This window comes from Sebastes fasciatus, chromosome 19, assembly GCF_043250625.1.
Source record: "Sebastes fasciatus isolate fSebFas1 chromosome 19, fSebFas1.pri, whole genome shotgun sequence".
NCBI classification, from domain to species: Eukaryota; Metazoa; Chordata; class Actinopteri; order Perciformes; family Sebastidae; genus Sebastes; species Sebastes fasciatus.
The window spans coordinates 24306730-24326966 of record NC_133813.1 but is presented as its reverse complement, the minus strand read 5'-3'; the positions used below and the strand labels follow the sequence as shown (position 1 = coordinate 24326966).

Here is a 20237-nt window from a genome sequence, read left to right as displayed (position 1 = left end):
ATTCAAACTGTTCACATAGACAGCATCTTTGAAGGCTTGAATGCAGCTATACTTTAACCTCTTGAGACCCACAATAGATCCGTTTTTTGTTTTTAGTGGGGTACAGGGGGGATTTAGGGGTGAGATAGCAGGTCAACAGTAGATGTCACATAGAAGTGGTGTACATCATCTGAAAGCTGGGAACCTGAAGATTAATTTGAGATGCTGTTCAGCACTGTGTGTCAAGTTGTTCTAGTCATAAATCAGAAATACACATGAATTAATTAATCAATAATTTTAAATAAATTGTAAAAGTGTATAAGAGTTTGGAACATTATGATCAAAGTATATGACGGTCATCCTCATGCTCTGTTATGTCTCATAAATTGCAATTTTTGGGTTGATACCATTGGTTACACAGATTTGGTGTCAAATTTAACCATTTATTTTTTTTACCACTAGAGAATTGATATTAACATTTGGAGATTTTTGCAAGAATTGCATTTTTCGGCGATTGGATGCCGAGCACTTCTTTTCTGAAAACTGCTCAGAAACACCCTCGTTGTCAATCAACCTGGGATAATCCAAGAGGTCACCACAGGTCATTTATTTATACAGTGAGGTCAAATTTTTTTTTTTTAATGTCTCAATACAATGAAATGGCTACTATGGGGACTAATATCATCACACATGAACACAGTTGGGCTCATTGGATCCACAAGAGTCTCAGCTTTCCAGAGATACAATATGTATGTAATTCAAGACTGTTTAGGGACCCCAGTATACAGAAATATTCAAACACATCATTTTAGAATAGGCAAAAATAACACATTTAAACTGCATGTGATTATCATAAAGTGGGCATGTCTGTAAAGGGGAGACTTGTGGGTACCCATAGAACCCATTTTATGTCACATATCTTGAGGTCAGAGGTCAAGGGACCCCTTTTGAAAATGGCCTTGCTAAAATTGAGCCCAACTTTGGAGCATTATTTAGCCTCCTTTCTGACATGGTAGCATGACATGGTTGGTACAAATGGATTCCTTTAGGTTTTTCTAGTTTCATATGATATCTGTGTCTTCTGAACCTACAACTAGAGCCTCTGAAAGACCGTAAAGTCAGTCAATACTGCGTGTCTCAGGGGGTTAGAGATATTATGCTACTTATTCAAACTGTTCACATAGACGGCGTCTTTGAAGGTTTGGATGCAGCTGCTTTTAGGGAAGGAAATAGAAAACAGCTAAAGGAGAACAGGCAGTAAAGCAATAAAAAATAGACTAATAGGCACCACAGCTTCATGCTTGGACACTTCAATGATTTATAGAGTCTTTCTGTAATTAAAACTAAATCAGGAGGAATGAAATGCAAGCAATATGCCATCATAAAAATAAGACAATTGAAATGTTACAGTTTTTAATATATTCCGTAAATTGTGTCGGGTCCGACTCACCCTTCCATTTTTTGGGGATTGTCCTGGGAGAGAAACCAGAACTGCAGCTGCTCTACTCAGCCTGCCTTTTGGTCAATACGCAATTGTCGGGGAAAAAATAGTGTTGCTCGCAGCGTATTAAATTAACTGAATTGTTTCGGGGTGTGATAAATTGGCACCCTAACGTAATTATATTTGCATAATGTCTTTTCTGCTTCATTTCCGCTCCTACGTGTTGCCGGAAATGTTCCCAGTAACACTGTGGCGAGATCTGGAAATAATTCTTAATATTTATTGTTGCCTTTTGGAATCTGTCACATAGTTTCACCGCGGGGACATTCATCAGTGACTCGCTGCGCAGTCAAAACTTTAAAAAAAGAGTCACAAAGTGTAATGAATAATCATGAAAAGAAAATCACAATCATATCCAAATAATTAATTTTTTTTTTTTTAAATGTGCAAGAAAAGATGTCAGTTTCAAACAGAAAAACTGATATGACCCCGCATTATAATAGGATACTGCACAACTGCAATAATGAGTTATAGGGAAAGGCTGACTCTGGCAGTATCCACAGTACAGATGAGAGGATCAAGGTGCATTTGGAAGTGATGATAATTACGGTGTCACCGGGATACCCTGTGCCATCTAACAGTAAGTCGCATACTGGTTATACGCACACATCAGTACCTGCAATTTCTGTAATTTTATTCCAGATATGGCATAAAATGGGATTGTTACTTTATGTGTTTAGCTAGACAGCACCATTCCCTAATTTGATGTTAGAAGCCTAGATGGGAAAGCATTCAAGCATTAGCTGTAGAGCTGGCCGATACGGCTTATAAATAATAGCTTGATATTTTTAAACTATATCGCGATACGATATGTATCTCAACATTTTCATATCTTCTCTAAAATAACAGAACTGTTTGATTTAACCCCTTTGATGCGTATGACCATGCCAGCGTGATCGTTGTGGCAGCGGCGAGCACGAAGCCTCCGGCAATGCTAGAACTGCTAACGTAGCACAATACACACACTATTTGTCGGACACTCGCTAAAGTTATGCCGGGCAGACACACAGCTGACTACCTGCTAAACTAAACTAAATGTGCGGTGGAGACTTTTACTGGGAAAGTGGCTGCATGTCCGCGACACTACACGCAACACCGTGGCTGCTAAGTTAACGCTCCCGGACGGTGAACTGGGGACTCCCGTCAACGATATCTGTTGTGCTCCTGCAGCTGGTACACCGCTGCATGCGAGGCACACATTTTGTCGGTCAACGAGGGTCAGTTATCGGTTAAAAGCATCCCTAGTGATGATAAATGCTTCACCGCTTCACCAATCTTTCACAAGCAGTGTCAGAAGTTTAGATAAATCGAACCCAAAGAGCCCCGGCAGACAGAAAGCAGAAAGAATGGCTGTGGAGGACGACGGCCTTCAGTCAGTACTCAACACCACTTGTCCGCCGAGTCCAGTCTGGTCACCTTGGCTACGATGTTCAAGAGCTTCATGCAGCTGCACATAGAGAGAGACAGGAGGCAGGTGGAGGAAGGTCGCAATCCAGGAGCAGAAGTAGAGTGTTTTGACCGTATACGCTACGAACTATGTGGAAGTCTACCCTTTGAGAGAGGTAACGGCTGAGCAATTTGCTCTGTGTTTTCAGTCAGGTATAGAACAAAAATACTGACCGGAACTTCATTTTTGTGGGTTATACACTCTCATCAAAGCAGGATGATGAAAAGAGAGGGAGAGCACCACTTCTTACCACTCACAGACTAATAGACTGGTGGAGGTATTTGCTTCGGAAACAGGAGAGAAAATGAATAAATACCTGCTATGATTTTGCCAGTTGCGTACTGAGGGGTTCCCCAGAGCTCAGATGGATTTTTGTCATTCGAGCTGAGCCCATTACAGTAGGTCAGAGGCCCTCTGGATGAGCTCTGTGAAGGAGGGTGACTCCTCACACATTATACTCCCATGTGTGAATAGAAGTGTATGAGCACGATGACTGTCATGACTTGCCAAAGAGTATGACATCAATCTCGGTGCTGATCATGGATAAGGAGCTCAAGACAACCTGCTAAAAATGGCACCCATGTTAAGTTTCACAAGTTCTCACTAGTTGACAGGTTGTAGAGTTGATTTGATTTCCAAAGGTCTTTATGTAGCTTTTTTTTCATCCTTGCTTTTTATGCCTCCGCGCTTTTTATGCCTCCGCGATTAATCACAAATGAATCACACATTTTTTGTATCCGTTCAAAATTTACCTTAAAGGGAGATTTGTCAAGTATTTAATACTCTTATCAACATGGGAGTGGGCAAACATGCTGCTTTATGCAAATGTATGTATATATTTATTATTGGAAATCAATGAACAACACAAACAATGACATATATTGTCCAGAAACCCTCACAGGTACTGCATTTAGCATAAAAAATATGCTCAAATCATAACGGGGCAAACTCAAGGCGAACAGGCAACAACAGCTGTAAATGTGGTGTCAGTGTGGGCATGTATGTAAAGGGGAGACTCGTGAGTACCCATAGAACCCGTTTTCATTCACATATCATGAGGTCAGAGGTCAAGGGATCCCTTTGAAAATGGCCATGCCAGTTTTTCCTTGCCAAAATTTAGCGCAAGTTTGTAGCTTTATTTAGCCTCCTTTACAACAAGCTAGTATGACATGGTTGGTACCAATGGATTCATTAGGTTTTGTTGTTTATTATGATACCAGTTTCTCTCTCTAGTTTTAAAACTGAGCTCGCTACAACCTAAAAATCCCAAATTGCGTTAATGCATTAAAGAAATTAGTGGTGTTAAAACAAATTTCTGTTAATGCGTTATTCTTGTTAACTTTGACAGCCCTAATAAAATTACATTTTGGACAGACATGGATGTGAACTGCATCTTAACCGGTTGGCGTATTGACATACAACAGCAATGCGGTGATTCTAGTTTTTCAGATTAGACGTGAAACACGGTCGACTGTCAACCCTGCCATGAGGATGTATCGTTGACCGTGTTCCTGCCTTGTTTCCTACGATAGGATCTGAAACATGGTCGACAATGCATCCTGGGAATGGTTGATTGGCAGTCAAAAGCTGTCACTGTAGAAGATAACATGTTTTCTCTCTGCCTTTGCTCTGTTACTCGGCATACTTTTAAAGGTATGTGCTGTATGTGTGTAAGGAGAGTGACTTTGTATGTATTTGATTTGGCATGTAATCCCGGCTCCCAGAATTGTTTTCAGCTTGTACTAGACCACTTACAAAGCCACTTAACTCAAATGCATATTTAAGATATCTGAATGAAGAAATTGCGCATTGTGCATAATGTGTCCCAGTATTTTTTGGAAAGTCATGTCAAAATAACTAAGAAACTAGGACTGTCAAAGTTAACACAATAATAACGCAAATTAGTTTTAACGCTACTAATTTCTTTAACGCAATCGATCTTTCTGAGGTTGTAGCGGGCTCAGTTTTAAAGCTAGAGTGAAGATACTGATATCATATGGAACTAGAAAAACCTAAGGAATCCATTGGTACCAATCAATCAGTCATACTAGCTTGGCAAGGAGGTTAAATAAAAGTTATGCTAAATGTTGGCGAGTAAAAACTGGCAAGGCTATTTCCAAAGGGGTCCCTTGACCTCTGACCTCAAGATATGTGAATGAAAATGGGTTCTATGGGTACCCACGAGTCTCCCCTTTACAGACATGCCCACTTTATGATAATCACATGGAGTTTTGGGGCAAGTCATAGTCAAGTCAGCACACTGACACACTGACAGCTGTTGTTGCCTGTTGGGCTGAAGTTTGCCATATTATGATTTGAACATATTTCTTATGCTAAATGCAGTACCTGTGAGGGTTTCTGGACAATATTTGTCATTGTTTTGAGTTGTTAATTGATTTCCAATAAAAACATATATACATACATTTGCATAAAGCAGCATATTCGCCCACTCCCGTGTTGATAAGTGTTAAATACTTGACAAATCTCCCTTTAAGACACATTTTGAATAGATGAAAAATCACTAATTTGCGTTTAATCAATATAAACTATGGACTAATCAGATTAATCGGGATTAAATATTTTAATCGACTGACAGCCCTAAAAGAAACCTTTTGTTTGAAAGTTGTTATCACCACTCACTCACCACCTTCAGCTAATGATCTGCCCTCCCAATCTTCTTGATCACAGTATTCTTGCAGTTTCCTGCCAGGAATAAACTGCTTGTCATTGTTTTTTTAATTAAAAATTTACAGAATAATTCACCCGTACATTTTTTAAGTCACCGTCTTCCACAACTGACTGCCCTGACAGATAAATGTGTTTGAACTAAACTGGAAAAACAAAGTTCGGAAACTTGTGTTTGGTGGATTATTTCTCTATTGTTACAATGCTAATGGGCATTGTATTTTACATCATTGGAAAGCCTGTTTATTTACCTTCGCAATGATGTCCAACTTGTAAGGATCATGCATTTGTGGGATGAGCAGCACAGCTGATTATGTGGGGAGCGCCCAAGAAAAATTTGCCAAAATGCTCCGTCAATGGTAAACAGTGTATTCTCCTGTTGGTGTTGACTCTTGTTTTGAGTTGTTTGGTGGATTGGATGATTGAACTCTCTATCAGTAACAAGGAACAAACAAGACATATTAGCAATTTTAAACTTTATTAATTTAATACACCGTCAGGAGCCTCAGTAGCGGTGGAAGATCCATACGCAGCCACAACAGCCTGGCACCTCCTCCTCATGCTGGTCACCAACCTGGTCACACGTTGCTGTGGGATGGCGTTCCATTCCTCAACCAGGATTCGTTGCAGGTCAGCCAACGTGGTTGTGTTGGTCACTCTAACACGTACAGCACGCCAAAGCTGATCCCACAAGTGTTGAATTGGGTTGAGGTCTGGACTCTTGGCAGGCCGTTCCATTCTCTCTACTCCCACATTGTGGACGTAGTCTGTGATAACCCTGGCTCTGTGGGGGTGAGCGTTGTTTCTTGGAAGATGAAGTTAGGTGCCAGATTGTGGAGATATGGGATCGCCACTGGCTGCAGAATCTCATCCCGATATCTCACTGCATTGAGATGGCCTTCAATTATGACAAGCCTTGTTTTGCCAGTGAGGGAGATGCCCCCCCACACCATGACACTGCCCCCACCAAAAGCTGTTACTCCATCGGTGCAACAATCAGCATAGCGTTCTCCACGTCGTCTCCATACTTTGACCCCGCCATCCGACTTTGGCAGACAGAACCTGGACTCATCACTGAACATGACATTCCCCCACATGTTCAGGTTCCATTGTCTGTGTTGTCGACACCAGGTCAAACGAGCCTGACGGTGAAGGGCAGTCATTGCAGGCTTCCTGGTAGCCTTATGAGAATACACTGTTTACCATTGACGGAGCATTTTGGCAAATTTTCCTTGGGCGCTACCCACATAATCAGCTGTGCTGCTGATCCCACAAATGCATGATCCTTACAAGTTGGACATCATTGCGAAGGTAAATAAACAGGCTTTCCAATGATGTAAAATACAATGACCATTAGCATTGTAACAACAGAGAAATAATCCACCAAACACAAGTTTCCGAACTTTGTTTTTCCAGTATATATTACATGAGGATCTCGTTCTTAAACCTTGTGACCTAGGCGTATCCGCGATTGTCAGTCAGGAGCTTCAGCCCGTCTGGAGCAGCTGGAGGTCAGAGCTCGGCACCGCGATGTTCAGCTGGCGCAGCACGGGGAGACACATCCATATTTTATTCTGGCCCATGGCAAGCGCCGAGCTATAGATAGCACTTTATTCCTGCTCCTCTGCAAACAGCAGATGCCTTTAAAATATACAAGTAGAGGCAAAAGCTAGCAGAGAGGGGAAAAAAAAAAAAGTGTCTGACTAAACACGGGACGTTACATGCTTTCCAGTGGCTGGGAATGACAGTATATGTTTAAACACTGCAGAGCGGGGGAGTTTTCTGTCTGTTCCTTGTGTTTTTCTAAGTCCTCCAGATGTCTTTAAGTGTTTTTCAACTCTCAATATATATTTTCATTTTGCGCTGTCTTGGCAATCGCCACGGGAGAATAAATGCAATACCACCCATGCCTTTCTTCCTATGATGTAAGGAGAGAGAAATTGTCAAACTTGGTTTTGGATTGATTTGTCTTTTTTTACAGCTATGACTGTGGCAATGCCTTGAGCATAGTCCCTTTGGTGTATATATATATATATATTCGTGGATCATTTTAAGTGTACAAAATAGTTGCTTTTTTTTGTGAACAGTATGCAATATTAACAAAATTAAGGTTGTTCATACATAAAGATATTATCTAAAACTCTACATGATAAAAAGTGCATTTCATTCTTGTTCTTTTCTTTCTAGTTCTAGAGTTTCTAGATTAGTTGACTAATCGACTAAGACCATCTTAGTCGATTAGTCAACTAATCGGTTATTTTTCCTCTTAATCGACAAAGATTTATTTTGCCGATTAGTCGTTTTTTATGCTTTGTTCATGCTAAATGACTTAATTCCAAGAAAGATCTGTCGATTAAATCAACTAATCAGTTAGAGAAAATCATATGAATGTTAGTCGACTAAGAATTTCTTTGGTCGAGGACGGCCGTCTGTGATCACTTTCTTCTCCCCGTTATCTTTTCCCCTGTCCATCTTCTCATATTTTCAGCTCATGCTCCTTTTATCCACTGCTCTCTCCTGGCTCTCTTATCTGCATCTCATTCCCAACATCATCTCCTTTTCTCCTTGCTTCAACACCCATGGCATCCGTTGTCTAAACTCGTCTCTTCCTCACGCTTCTCTTTTTCTCTCTCTCTCTCGGCCATTCTCCATTCATCTCCGGATCCCCTTGTCTTCTCCGACACTTTTTGTCTTTTTCTTTGTATCCGTCTAACCCCTTACTCCCCTTCTCGTGTACCTGTCACAATTCCAGAAGCGGTGCTGTCAAAGCTTTTCCCAGAGAGCAGATTTGACTGGGCTGTTTCTATTGAAACAATGGCAAATTTAATACCTCACAGAGGGAATCAGAGCTTGTATGAACCCCTGTTTCCTTTTCAATTGATCCCCTCTGCACTCATTTGCTGAAGGGGAGGAGAGAAAACAAGGGAGTAAGAGATGCGACTAGAGTGCGTGTGCGTGTGCCAGCATGCATGTGCATGTTGGCATGTGTTGGAGGTACAGGCAAAGAAAAGACATAAGGAAGAGAGTAATAAAAGGAAATGTAATAAGAAACAGAAATCTGTAGGACTTTAGCTTCTTGGGATATCGGTTTTATTTTCCTCCCACAGATTTTCTCCAAATTAAAACAGCAGGGGTTTGTAGGGTCCAAAGATCTTCAGACATCTTCCCACCCTTTCCCTTGCGGCTACATCTGCTCCCGCGTATATGAATGCTGTTAGGCTGCCAGACGGGATGGCTTTGAATAGAAATAGAAGTCCATAACTGATTTTCAATTGTTAATACACGCATGTTGCATTAAATTGGCAATATGCGCATACGTGTATATCACAGCATACATTTCTAACTTGTGTCTTTTTTTATTTAGTTTAACTCTTTGTTGTTCTTATTGGCTTTAAGTTGGTGTTGCTATACTAAACTGTGTATGTTGAAAGGCACCAGATAGGGCTTGGTGATAACAAAATTGTTCTTCCTGTTTTCTTACAATAGAATTGTATCATATGATCAAAATGTTATTATTTACGAACTTATTTCATCAAATGAATGATTATAAAGATTATTTGTTTTTTGAATGGTGTGTTTTTTGCATCTGGCTAAGGGCATTTTAACCCTTTGAACTCTGCAATAGAAATGGTCCGCCAGTGGCTGCATTGATATTTTTGCTTATTGTGATGTCATTTCTTGAATTATCTTCAAAGCCGTCATATCCCTAAAATCTGTACAACCTAAGCTATAAGGTTATTTCAGTCAATAAACTATCAATTTAATTGATAAAGTATTGAAATTATGTCATAAATTTAAAAAAAAACACAATTTGGACATGTTTTTTTTTCGTAAAATGTTACTAAATAAACACACAAAACATATTGATCCAAAATATTTCTAAATGTAGACAAATTAAAAAAATATGTCTTATGACTCCATAAGTTATTTGAACTAAGGCATTTTGATAGTTTTGTTATCTTCCGTGCTTAACGTAACATAATAACGCCATCTCGAGCGTCACAACGTGATGATGTGAAAAGACAGAAGCCTTAGCTTTCTACTGCAAAAAAGAACAAATTCTCTCGCTATTATGGTTTTTATTTTACATCGATTTAAACAGGATCATGCAAACAACAATCTCTCGTGTCCATTACGGGGTAATACCCTGTTTTACCGCATGTTACGTAATGTAATGATGTCATCACAATCGTACAACGTGACTTGCTTCTGTAAAAAAAATTAATGCTCTAGCTATTATGGTTTTTATTTTAGATCGACTTAAACAGCATCATGCAAACAACGATCGTTTTTTAAGGGTCAAGTGTAGAGGCAACATCTGCAGGGTCTTTGTCAATACCCTGCTGTGCCCTAAAACAGGCATGCTGGACAAGAAGTCCAGCATGACATGGAATGGATCCTTCAGAGTCTACTACTACCGTACTGTATGTGGGTTCAGAGCACTCTAATCCATCTACCAAGCTGCATTGCAAGCCGTATCACCACCTGCCTCAGGGACAGAGCATTGTTGAAGAGTCTGAAAATACTGCCTTGGTTCTCGCTGACTTTCAGCAGAGAGGGAATGTCTTCTTGAGCCTAAGAGAAATAAGGGGTCAAGCACTATTTATGGACAGAGAGTCATGGTCAAAGGTTTCAGTTTCTGACAGACAGTAATTCCCATAGGCTGTATCAGCGGTTTGGTGGAAGCCGGCCTTGTCTTGTCCATTTGGCTTTTTGGAGTAGCTAGTCCTTCAGTGTATTTTTTTTTTTGCTGACAGAACAACTGTTGCCCTTCCTGGTGCTGAATATCATTTTCTGTGTAGGTACAGGCATCAGTTACAGGCATCATTATATGATTTTTTTTTTTTTTTTTTGTCGTGATACCCAGAAATATATTTTTAGAAGCCCCTGCTTCTGCAAAATAGTGCTTTACCAGTGAATCTTTCAATGGAAAACATGTATTTGTACATAAATATATTGCTACCTTCTCTGTTGGTTGTGATAAGTTATATCATACCATCCAGATTTAGTGTTATTGTTTTTATTGTATCAAGTTGTAGCAGCAACTGTCGTAATCACAATATTACTAACAAATCAAACTGCTTTGATATTCTCAACCGATAACTACTTTGAAAATGAATTGCACTGGGGTAATTATTTTTGGTAAATCAAAGTCTATGACATTTTAAGCGTTATTATGCCACCCACAATTTCTTGTTCTTGTAAATCTGCTTTTTGTTCTTGTCATTATTAAGTAAATGTTTTTCCCCAAACCAAAATGACAATGTCCAACTTGTAAGGGTTTCTTGCCCGAAGCTTATAGGAGAAATTAAAGGTCCCATATCAAGCTCATTTTCAGGTTCATACTTGTACTTATACTTGCATAATGTTAAAAAAAACACCTAATTTTTCTCATATTGTCTGTCTGAATATACCTGTATTCACCCTCTAAAGTCTGAAACGCTCCGTTTTAGTGTCTGTCTCTTTAAGACCCCCTCCCCCAGTCTGCTCTGATTGGCTTGTGAGAAAAATATGGTGCACCTTTGCAAAGGTAGTTCCCAAGCCGTGGGCGGTATATTCTAATGATCTGAATGGCTTGTTGAATCACATGTTTTCTGATCTAGACAGCCCACAAAGCTGAGTTGTTTTATTTCACACTATGTTGGTTGGTAGGCATTGCATGTACCCAAATGTATGTCCACAAGCACTGAAAAAGTGAGAAGTTGAGGTTGACCTCGAATGGTTAATAGTTGAGGTTAGGCATTGACCTTGAAAAGTTGAGGTTTGGCATTGACCTCGACTAGTTGAGGTTTGGCATTGACCTCGACTAGTTGAGGTTTGGCATTGACCTCGACTGGTTGAGGTTAGGCATTGACCTTGAATGGTTAAGGTTAGGCATTGACCTCAAATAATTGAGATTAGGCATTGACCTCAAATAATTGAGATTAGGCATTGACCTCAAATGGTTGAGGTTAGGTATTGACCTCAAATGGTTGAGGTTCGGCATTGACCTTGAATAGTTGGGGTTAGGCATTGACCTCAAATGGTTGGGGTTAGGCATTGACCTCAAATGGTTGGGGTTAGGCATTGACCTCAAATGGTTGAGGTCAGGCATTGACCTCAAATAGTTGAGGTTCAGCATTGACCTTGAGTAGTTGGGGTTAGGCATTGACTTCAAATGGTTGAGGTCAGGCATTGACCTCAAATAGTTGATGTTTGGCATTGACCTCAAATGGTTAAGGTTAGGCATTGACCTCGAATAGTTGAGGTTATGCAGTGACGTCGAATGGTTACGGTTAGGCATTGACCTTGAATGGTTAAAGTTAGGCATTGATCTTGAATGGTGAAGGTTAGGATAGGTCGTCGGGCAAGTAATCTCCCGAGAGCTTTTGCAGATCTCAGATCAGATTTCGCAGTATGCGGGCTCCCTTCTTGACACAACCCTGAGTTTGTGGTGCATATATGCATATCTACAAAATCTCCTATGTAAAATAAAAACCATTACACAGCAGTTGGCCAGTCTCACAGTCTGTCAGTAGCTTGTTAATGCTAATCTTTTTTGTGTTTTGGTCTCCTGTCACCTCAGTGGACCCATAATAAGAACAATGGGTGTGTGTCGTTCAGAAAGCAAATTGTTGCTACTTATCACACTTCTCTGGGTCCGTAAGAGTGCGTTGCAACAGATAGAAAAACAGATGCAGGTTGTATTATGTTTGGAGTGGACACTTCAGCACGTCCTGATTATTATTCAGATGTTCCACGGTCTATACAGTGGATGTGAAATAACTGTCTTTTTTGAGTGTGTTATCAAGCTTCAAGTTTTTTCCGTCACTGTTTACACTGAAAATTATGTAGTTTGACGTGCATTTTCACACTCCTATAAAGTCTGAAAATAGGGATTGGAGTCCACTTTATGTAAACTGTTGTGCTTTCCCACAGCTGTGAAAGCAATGTTCTCCACGGACATTTGCATACACAAAAAACAAACACATGCATATACATAGACACTTTCACAAAAGCCTGCATAAACAAGGACAAGCTTTCAGTCCACCAACAAAAAAAAAAAAAAAAGGAAAAAGAAAATTGAGTAGGGTTATCTTCTCACACTGGGTGCCGTGAGACCACCAGGAATAAGTTGACTGAGGCAACGTGCTGTTGACATCCACTGCTTATGAGACACTGTTAACACACGATAAGGGAGTAACTGCAGATAAGGGAGATGAAAAGGAGAAAATAAAGGCACCAGAGCTTTAGCTGACATTGAACTCAAAATGAGAAGCCAGTGTGGACTTGGGGGGGGTCTGGGGAAAAACAAATGTCAGAATAAAATATCCTGCTAGCTGCTTCTGACAGATGTGAGAAATGGGGAATAACAGTGAAATAGTGAGCGAACCACAGGAGAAAAATACTGCAAAAAAGTCGACACATATTTGTGTCTTGTGTTCATGACTAATGCATGTCTCTTACAATATCTTGGACCAAGTATTGTGGTGGATTACTGATAACATGGAGGACCATCTTGTTGGTAATTAAATGAAATGATTGCTCCTTATTTGAATACTGGCCAAACAACATGTTTGTTTTACAGGATTAAGTGGAGTTTATGGTGCATTTCCATCATGATGTTTTAGCATTTTAAGATGGTTGAGTTTTGTTAAGGCGTGTGTGTGTGTCAGTGAGGAAGGCCAAGATAAAAACATAAACATCAGCAAAAGAGACAAATTACATTTGTTTCAAGGAGACTGTGGCTCCGGGCACTTCTGCTTGGCCCAGCATCTCTTCGTTCCTCGAGATGGAACAAAGAAAGAGAGATAAAGAGCGTTCCAGGAGGCCATGAAATATGGATGCGAGCAGTTAACCTCAAACATGCTGTCACACACTCTCCTCGGTCGTGGCGGGTCAAAGCTTAAGTGCCGCCCGCTCTGGCCCCTTCTTGTTTGTTTGCTAACCCCAAAGTACCGGAATTAGCTTAGTAGCACTACAATACCTGCCCACAGGGAATGGAGCTCCCTTAACCATTTTTGAGTACTTACGTTGTCTATTCGCTTTCCTACAGCTGAAGTGGAGTTCTGTTGGATCTTAAAACGCAAAAAGACGTGGGGGGTCAGCTGAACATGTATACGCCTATACCCTCATTCACTTTTTTAAGGTCCCATATTGTAAAAAAATCATGGCTTTTATATTGTAAATCAGGTTTAGGCTCTACATAAATACTGTGAAAGTATCGAAACACTTAATCCAAAGTGAAATACACACAGCACATATTCAGAAACTGAACTTTTGAAACAAGCCGACTGTCCATTTGTGATGTCACAAATCTACAATATTTCGACCATTTCAAAGTTTTAAACGTAAACATTCTAAATGTGTCCCAGTTTATTTCCTGTTGCAGTGTACATACACTGATGTCATTCACATGAATGACATCAGCTGACAGGAAGTAAACATTGACCAAAGCTGTTGCAATTCAATTGAAATGTACTAAAACGGAGCGTTTCAGACAGAGGGTAAATACAGGTATATTCAAGCAGACAGCATGAGGAAAATAACGTTTTTTTTAAACATTCAAGCATTTAAACATGTTCTAGTAGAAACCCAAAATACAAGTATGAACCTGAAAATGAGCACGATATGTCCCCTTTAAGACTCATTCGGCAGTGCCTGACAGAGAGAAATCCACTATAGCCTTAAAATGTGATTTCTTTTTTCCAAGGACATTCACATGATGCACATGAAGAGGGGGAGGAGAGGAGGCGTTTGCCCACTACTAGACACATTCTATAAGAGACAAGGTTTCCTGACCCCTAATATAAAAGCTTTGACCTGTTCTCCATCTTACAGTGTACCATATAGCTGATGCAATGCTCCACACTCAATGGACCAAAACCAACAAATAGGATATTTTTCTAAGATAAAAACATCTTTGGATTATTTTCTGGTGCAGCTGGATACGAACAACCTGACGCTGTATTTTCTTTGAATTTCACAAAATGTGCTTCAAATACCAGGACTTAACCTATGTTATGTTAGACAAACTTAATGTAATGTCTCCAACATGACTAGAGTAATGCATGACAGTCCTTTATACATATTTAACTTGCATTTGTTCACAAGGGAAATTTGTCCATTCCATTGTCTACTTTGTCATCTCAGCCTTTTTCTTTAAGGGACCCCTTTTCTATTATGGAGTAAACTGGCGACCCCTGACTAAGTGACATATTTTACGGATATTTTCGTATTATATATTCAATGCATAATAATAACAGTGCAGAAAAACTGATAAACTGTACAATTAACCCAAATAGTCAACGCAATAACTGCAGGAAGTGTGTGTAAAACGAGCCATTTGGATGAATTTTGAGCAGATTATTTCCTGTAACTGTTGCAATAGAGATGAGTTTTCTTGTTGTTTTTAGGAACCTTTCATACAATTATTTGTCTACATTATGCACTTTTTAATTTTTTTAACAATCCTTCATGCTTAAACCTGCACTAGGCAGAATGTTGTTGTCATCATTGGGCAAAAAGTCCATGATAACCTTTCAGCATATTGTAATTCATGTGTTCTGAGAGAATACTAGACTCCTGCTCCTCCTTATGGCTCTGTTTTCAGGCTTTAGAAAGTCCAGCCCGTGACGGGAGACTTTGGCCAATCACAGGTCATTTCAGAGAGAGAGAGAGAGAGAGAGAGAGAGAGAGAGCGTTCCTATTGGCTGTTCATTCATGTTGCTCCGGCTGGTGGGTGGTGCTTGGTATTTCCTGAACTGATCTCAACATGGCTGCCGGGTCACAAACCTTCTCATTTTAACAGCTTAACAGTACACTACAAGATGTTTCTGAAAACATTTTTTGCGAGAAATAGGCATCACAGTAACAGAATATTGATTTCATATTTGATCAGCGCTGCCTAGTTTGACCGTTTGATTGGAGTTCACGAGTGATTGACAGCCAGCTCAGAGACGGCAAGGCTTCAGCTCGGCTCTGATTGGTTGTTTTCCTCCGGTCTGTGGAATCTTGTCAGGATATAATGACTGTTTTATGAAAATATATTTTTTTTAGATCATATTTGCTCCAATTCTCTACCCACTGCAGCTTTAATAGGCTTTTTTACACATTCTGTGTTTTCTTCTCCCCTGACACTTGGCTATTCTTCTATTAGCTCTTTGGCAGTGTTGTTAACTGCTTACTTTTCTAATGCAGTTTGAGGCTGTTTAGTAGAGAGGGGAAGGCTCTGTGAATATCATTTGTGGTCATGTCTTCACTGTGCCCTTAATCCTGTGAGATTTGTTTTTTTAAATGTATATCTTAATGTTTATCTAACCTTTAAAGATAACAATTTCATTTAGTTTTCTTCACATAAATGAATGACATCCTGAGATATAGACTAACTGTATGTAATGTTTTTTAAAAAAGGTTGTTTTACACCCATTGAAATTGGGTCGGGACCCCCAATTTGGGAACCAGTGGTCGATACCGTTTAGTGCATCTTATGGTAAACTGTAAGTCTTCTCAGTGAACCACAGCAAAGCTTTTACATTAGGCTCATGCTTTACGACAAGCCACAGAGAGTCAGGAATACTGTGGTCCATGTCCAATGACGTGTGTATTGTCCACTGAGAAGTGACTTACCTTGTTTGCATCACTGCACACCCTCCTACACACTTACACGGGTCTCACAGTGGTGTGAAAATCTGACTTGGGCTTGGTTTGAAGAGTGTGGGAAACCCTAACCAAGCCGGTGCCAGAAAACGTAGGGGAACTCTTGTTTTTATCTCTGTGTCATGTGTTCAAAACCATTCCTTCAGCACAAGTCAGTTCCCACTCACAGTCAAGGGTTGGTGTACACACACACACACACACACACACACACTTCAGTTTACAACAGCATAGCCGGAAGCAACAGCTACAGCTGCGTCAGCATCAAAGCCAGCATACGAACAAAAGGATTTTCTTTTTTTTTCAGTCAAAATATTTTTGTCATTCTTTATGGCTCTTGTACTATTAATGTTTAATGTCTAAACTTTTCAACATCGTGCTTAAAAAATAACCGGGGGTAGTCGTATGCCTAAATTTTCCCATCGCTGACCTATGTGTACTCACATATAGCCATCTCTTATGAACAAATATGTACGATCATGCTCTCAACACTCAAACTTGAAGCAATTATCATCTACTGCTACTGCTGTTTGTGTCACATCACATTATTGACTGTAGTGCTTCTCACAGAGTTGATGCTCGCTTGCTTAATAAACCATCGGTTCAACTGCTTGAGTGTGCTTGACACCCATTTAGCATTTTGGATGCCTTCAGGGCACCTTAGATCAATTTGTATAGTGATAACACAGGGATTAAAACAAAAAAAATAATAGAAATATCTCCAGAAATTACATATCCAGCCCGCTGGCTGTGGAGGAGTCTTGATGTTCGACTTCCTGACTCCTTCTTCAACCATGTATGAATATGTGTTGGCTGGGCTCCTAGTCAACAACCCATGTACAGTACATACTGTATTTTATCTAAGATAGGGCTGTCAGTTGATTAAAATATTTAATTATGTAATCACATGATTGTCCATCGTTAATCCTGATTAATCGCAAGTTAATCACACATTAATGTGACATTTTGTATCTGTTCAAAATGTGCCTTAAAGGGAGATTTGTATTTTTGATAAGTATTTAATAGTCCTATCAACAGGGGAGGGGTGAAAGTATGTATATATTTATTATTGGAAATCAATTAACAATGCAAAACAATGACAAATATTGCCCAGAAACCCTCACAGGTACTGCATTTAGCATAAAAATATGCTCAAATCATAACATGGCAAGCCAACAGGCAACAACAGCTGTCAGTGTGTCAGTATGTGATTAGCATATCTAGAGGACACTTGAGGAAATCATTTTTATTCACATATCTTGAGGTCAGAGGTTTAAGGGACCCCTGTGAAAATGGCCATGCCAGTTTTTCCTCGCCAAAAAAGAGCGTATGCTACAAGCGACAAGCTAGTATGACATGATTGCAATGGATTCCTTAAGTTTTCTAGTTTCATATGAAACCAGCATCTTCACTCCAGCTTTAAAACTGAGCCCGCTACAAGCTAAAAAATCGCAAGTTGCGTTAAGGAAATTAGTGGCGCAAAAACAAATTTGCATTAACACCTTATTAACCCCCTTTAGCTTTGACAGCCCGAATCTAAATAGAAAACTGCATAACAATGAACAAAAATGTGCAATTTCCATGTGTTTCGTTCACTGCTAATTGAAGGTTTACAGTAAGTGTGCTGCATAGTGTCATAGCTCTGCTGTTGTTTTCCCAACATTCAAGGATAAATGGATGACTAACTTCTCACCCAAACAGCACGGCGAAAACATATCGGAGACACATAAGGAGACATGGATATGTTACAGGACAGCACAGGGGGGAGGGGGGGCTAGATGGTTTTATTTTTAAATCCAGGACACACGTCTTATGGTTTAAAGAAAAGAGATCTGGATTTGCTCCTTTTGTTGGGGGGGATATTCAATGACCAAACAACTTTCTTTTGTTAATCTTGAAAATATCTTTGACCGGAGGGCATATTAAGCCAACATCTGTCCGAGAAATGAGGTCATGGACACTTTGCATCATCCCTTGCACCTGGTTACCGGGGGCCTATTACTGTACCTCAGACGTGCCGACAGCAATTCCCCATTTGACAAAACATCAATCCATTGCAGAGTGAACTCACCGCAAATGAATCCGAACAACTACGCATCATCGCGAGGATAATATTTGTTTTCCGAAGTGCGCTTGCGACGCCTCCGTTATCGTTAGCTTTTCCATTTATAATATCAAAAACGACGTGAATAACTCCCCGCCTCTTCACTTTCACCCTCGTCCTCTTCCTCTGCTCTCTACACGCTCATTGGCATGCACGATGAGCGCCCCACTGGGGAGCAACACATCACCATTATTCATGGAAAGAGTACACCTCAGAGCCAGACTGACAGATCAAAAGATGTTGATGATAGGTGGGTCTAGTGGTGGTTTGGGTGATGAATGGGGCCCGTCTTTTTGGAGATGGCTATACTAAGTTTGGGCACAGAGCTGTTTTTCTGCAGTTTTTTGAGAGGTTGTTTGTTTTGGGCCCCAGTTGTCTAACATTACACTGTCAGTAGCATTACACTGTCAGTAGCCCACATACAGTACAGTACAATACAGAAATTATAGTAAATAAAGTGCACCTTACTGTTGACGATCTCTTAAATTGAATTAACACCTCACTACCATATTAAACAAGGCAGTTTCTATTAAGAGAGGCTATAGATATGTAGTTGAATATCCAGTATCCACACACTTCGATCTGTGTGTGTGTGTGTGTGAGACACAGAAAGAGGAGAACATTCTCTACTCATAATTAGTCTCTTTGGTGGCATAAATTAATTAGCCAGACCATATCTAGACAGGGTCACAGGTCTGCCAATTTCCTGTCTTTTCCTTTTGCAATTTTTCCACTGTAAGAAAGCGACCCCGTCTTCCCCCACACAGCTAGTTTGTTTCGGAGTCATTCATCAGGACTGAGCCATAAGGGGGAAGTGTTGGCAGGATCCCTGTAGAGATGAGGCAATACTGAACTGATGGAATCAATTAAAGGGCAGAAAAAAAATAGAATAGAGGAAATAACCAGGCTGCTCTTTTACAGTGTCTAAATGGGACAGCCTCATGCATATCATACTCTAATCTCTGATCTTTTTAAAAATAAAATAAAGCTATTTTGGGGTGTTTGCCTTCATGCATCCGTATGTGTATTTCTTCTTGTGTGTCTGTCACTATTTTGCAAAATGATTTTTTCATTTTAAACCCTTATGACATGCCTGCCATATTCACTTTGGATCTCTTTTTTTTTTTTCCGTAGCCATTGACCCAAACACGGAGTCAGTAGAGGATTTAATGCAGAGGTTCCAGGACAGTTTCCGTGTTCCCAACACGCCGACAGACATGTCTCACTACCAGCACGTCATGCACAGCTCGTCCACGGGCCGCCGGAGGGTCCCCAGCCACACCAGAGGTAGGACAAACAAGTCATTCAAAAACTTTTTGTAGGCGCAATGTTATACAGACCTTGCAAACAAGATAATTTATACTGTAACTCTTTATTTTTGATTATGCATACTGTACAATATTTGCTGACCTTTGGTGCTTCTACGCATTGCATGGTCTTAGGCAGAGAGATTTTGCCATTTTAATATATGCATACGTTCACAGCCATCGGTATAGCAAGTAAAATAAGCACATGTTTGATCTGTTTCCACTCTGCCTCATGAGATGTGTAAATATATGTGCATTTGCTTTCCACCCACTTTCCAACACCTTAGCAGCCTATTAGGGTGTCACAGAAAATCACTTTGCAAGTTGCTTTTTATAAAAAAAAAGAAAAGTGGAATACCAAATTACATATGCTTTACATAACTGCCAAATATTATCCAAAGAATAGCATTGCAGATTGTTAATGCATTAGACGACACAGGTGGCGATTGATTTTTTTAAAATTAATTTCAGTATGACAGACTATACACATCTATGGGCAATTTAGATGTTCATTTCGCTAAACCCACATAAGTTTGTAATGAGGGAGAAAAGGCATGTAAACTAGGGGTGTAACGATAC

General features: G+C 40.0%; 1 protein-coding gene across 1 annotated transcript in view; it reads left to right on the top strand.

The window, feature by feature from the left end:
• The window catches only part of astn2 (astrotactin 2), a 395991-nt gene that overhangs the window by 124722 nt on the left and 251032 nt on the right, over nt 1-20237 (top strand). The window contains exon 4 of the mRNA XM_074618826.1: nt 19486-19638. Within this exon, the coding sequence (XP_074474927.1) occupies nt 19486-19638 (153 nt within the window). The remainder of the gene's footprint in view (nt 1-19485; nt 19639-20237) is intronic.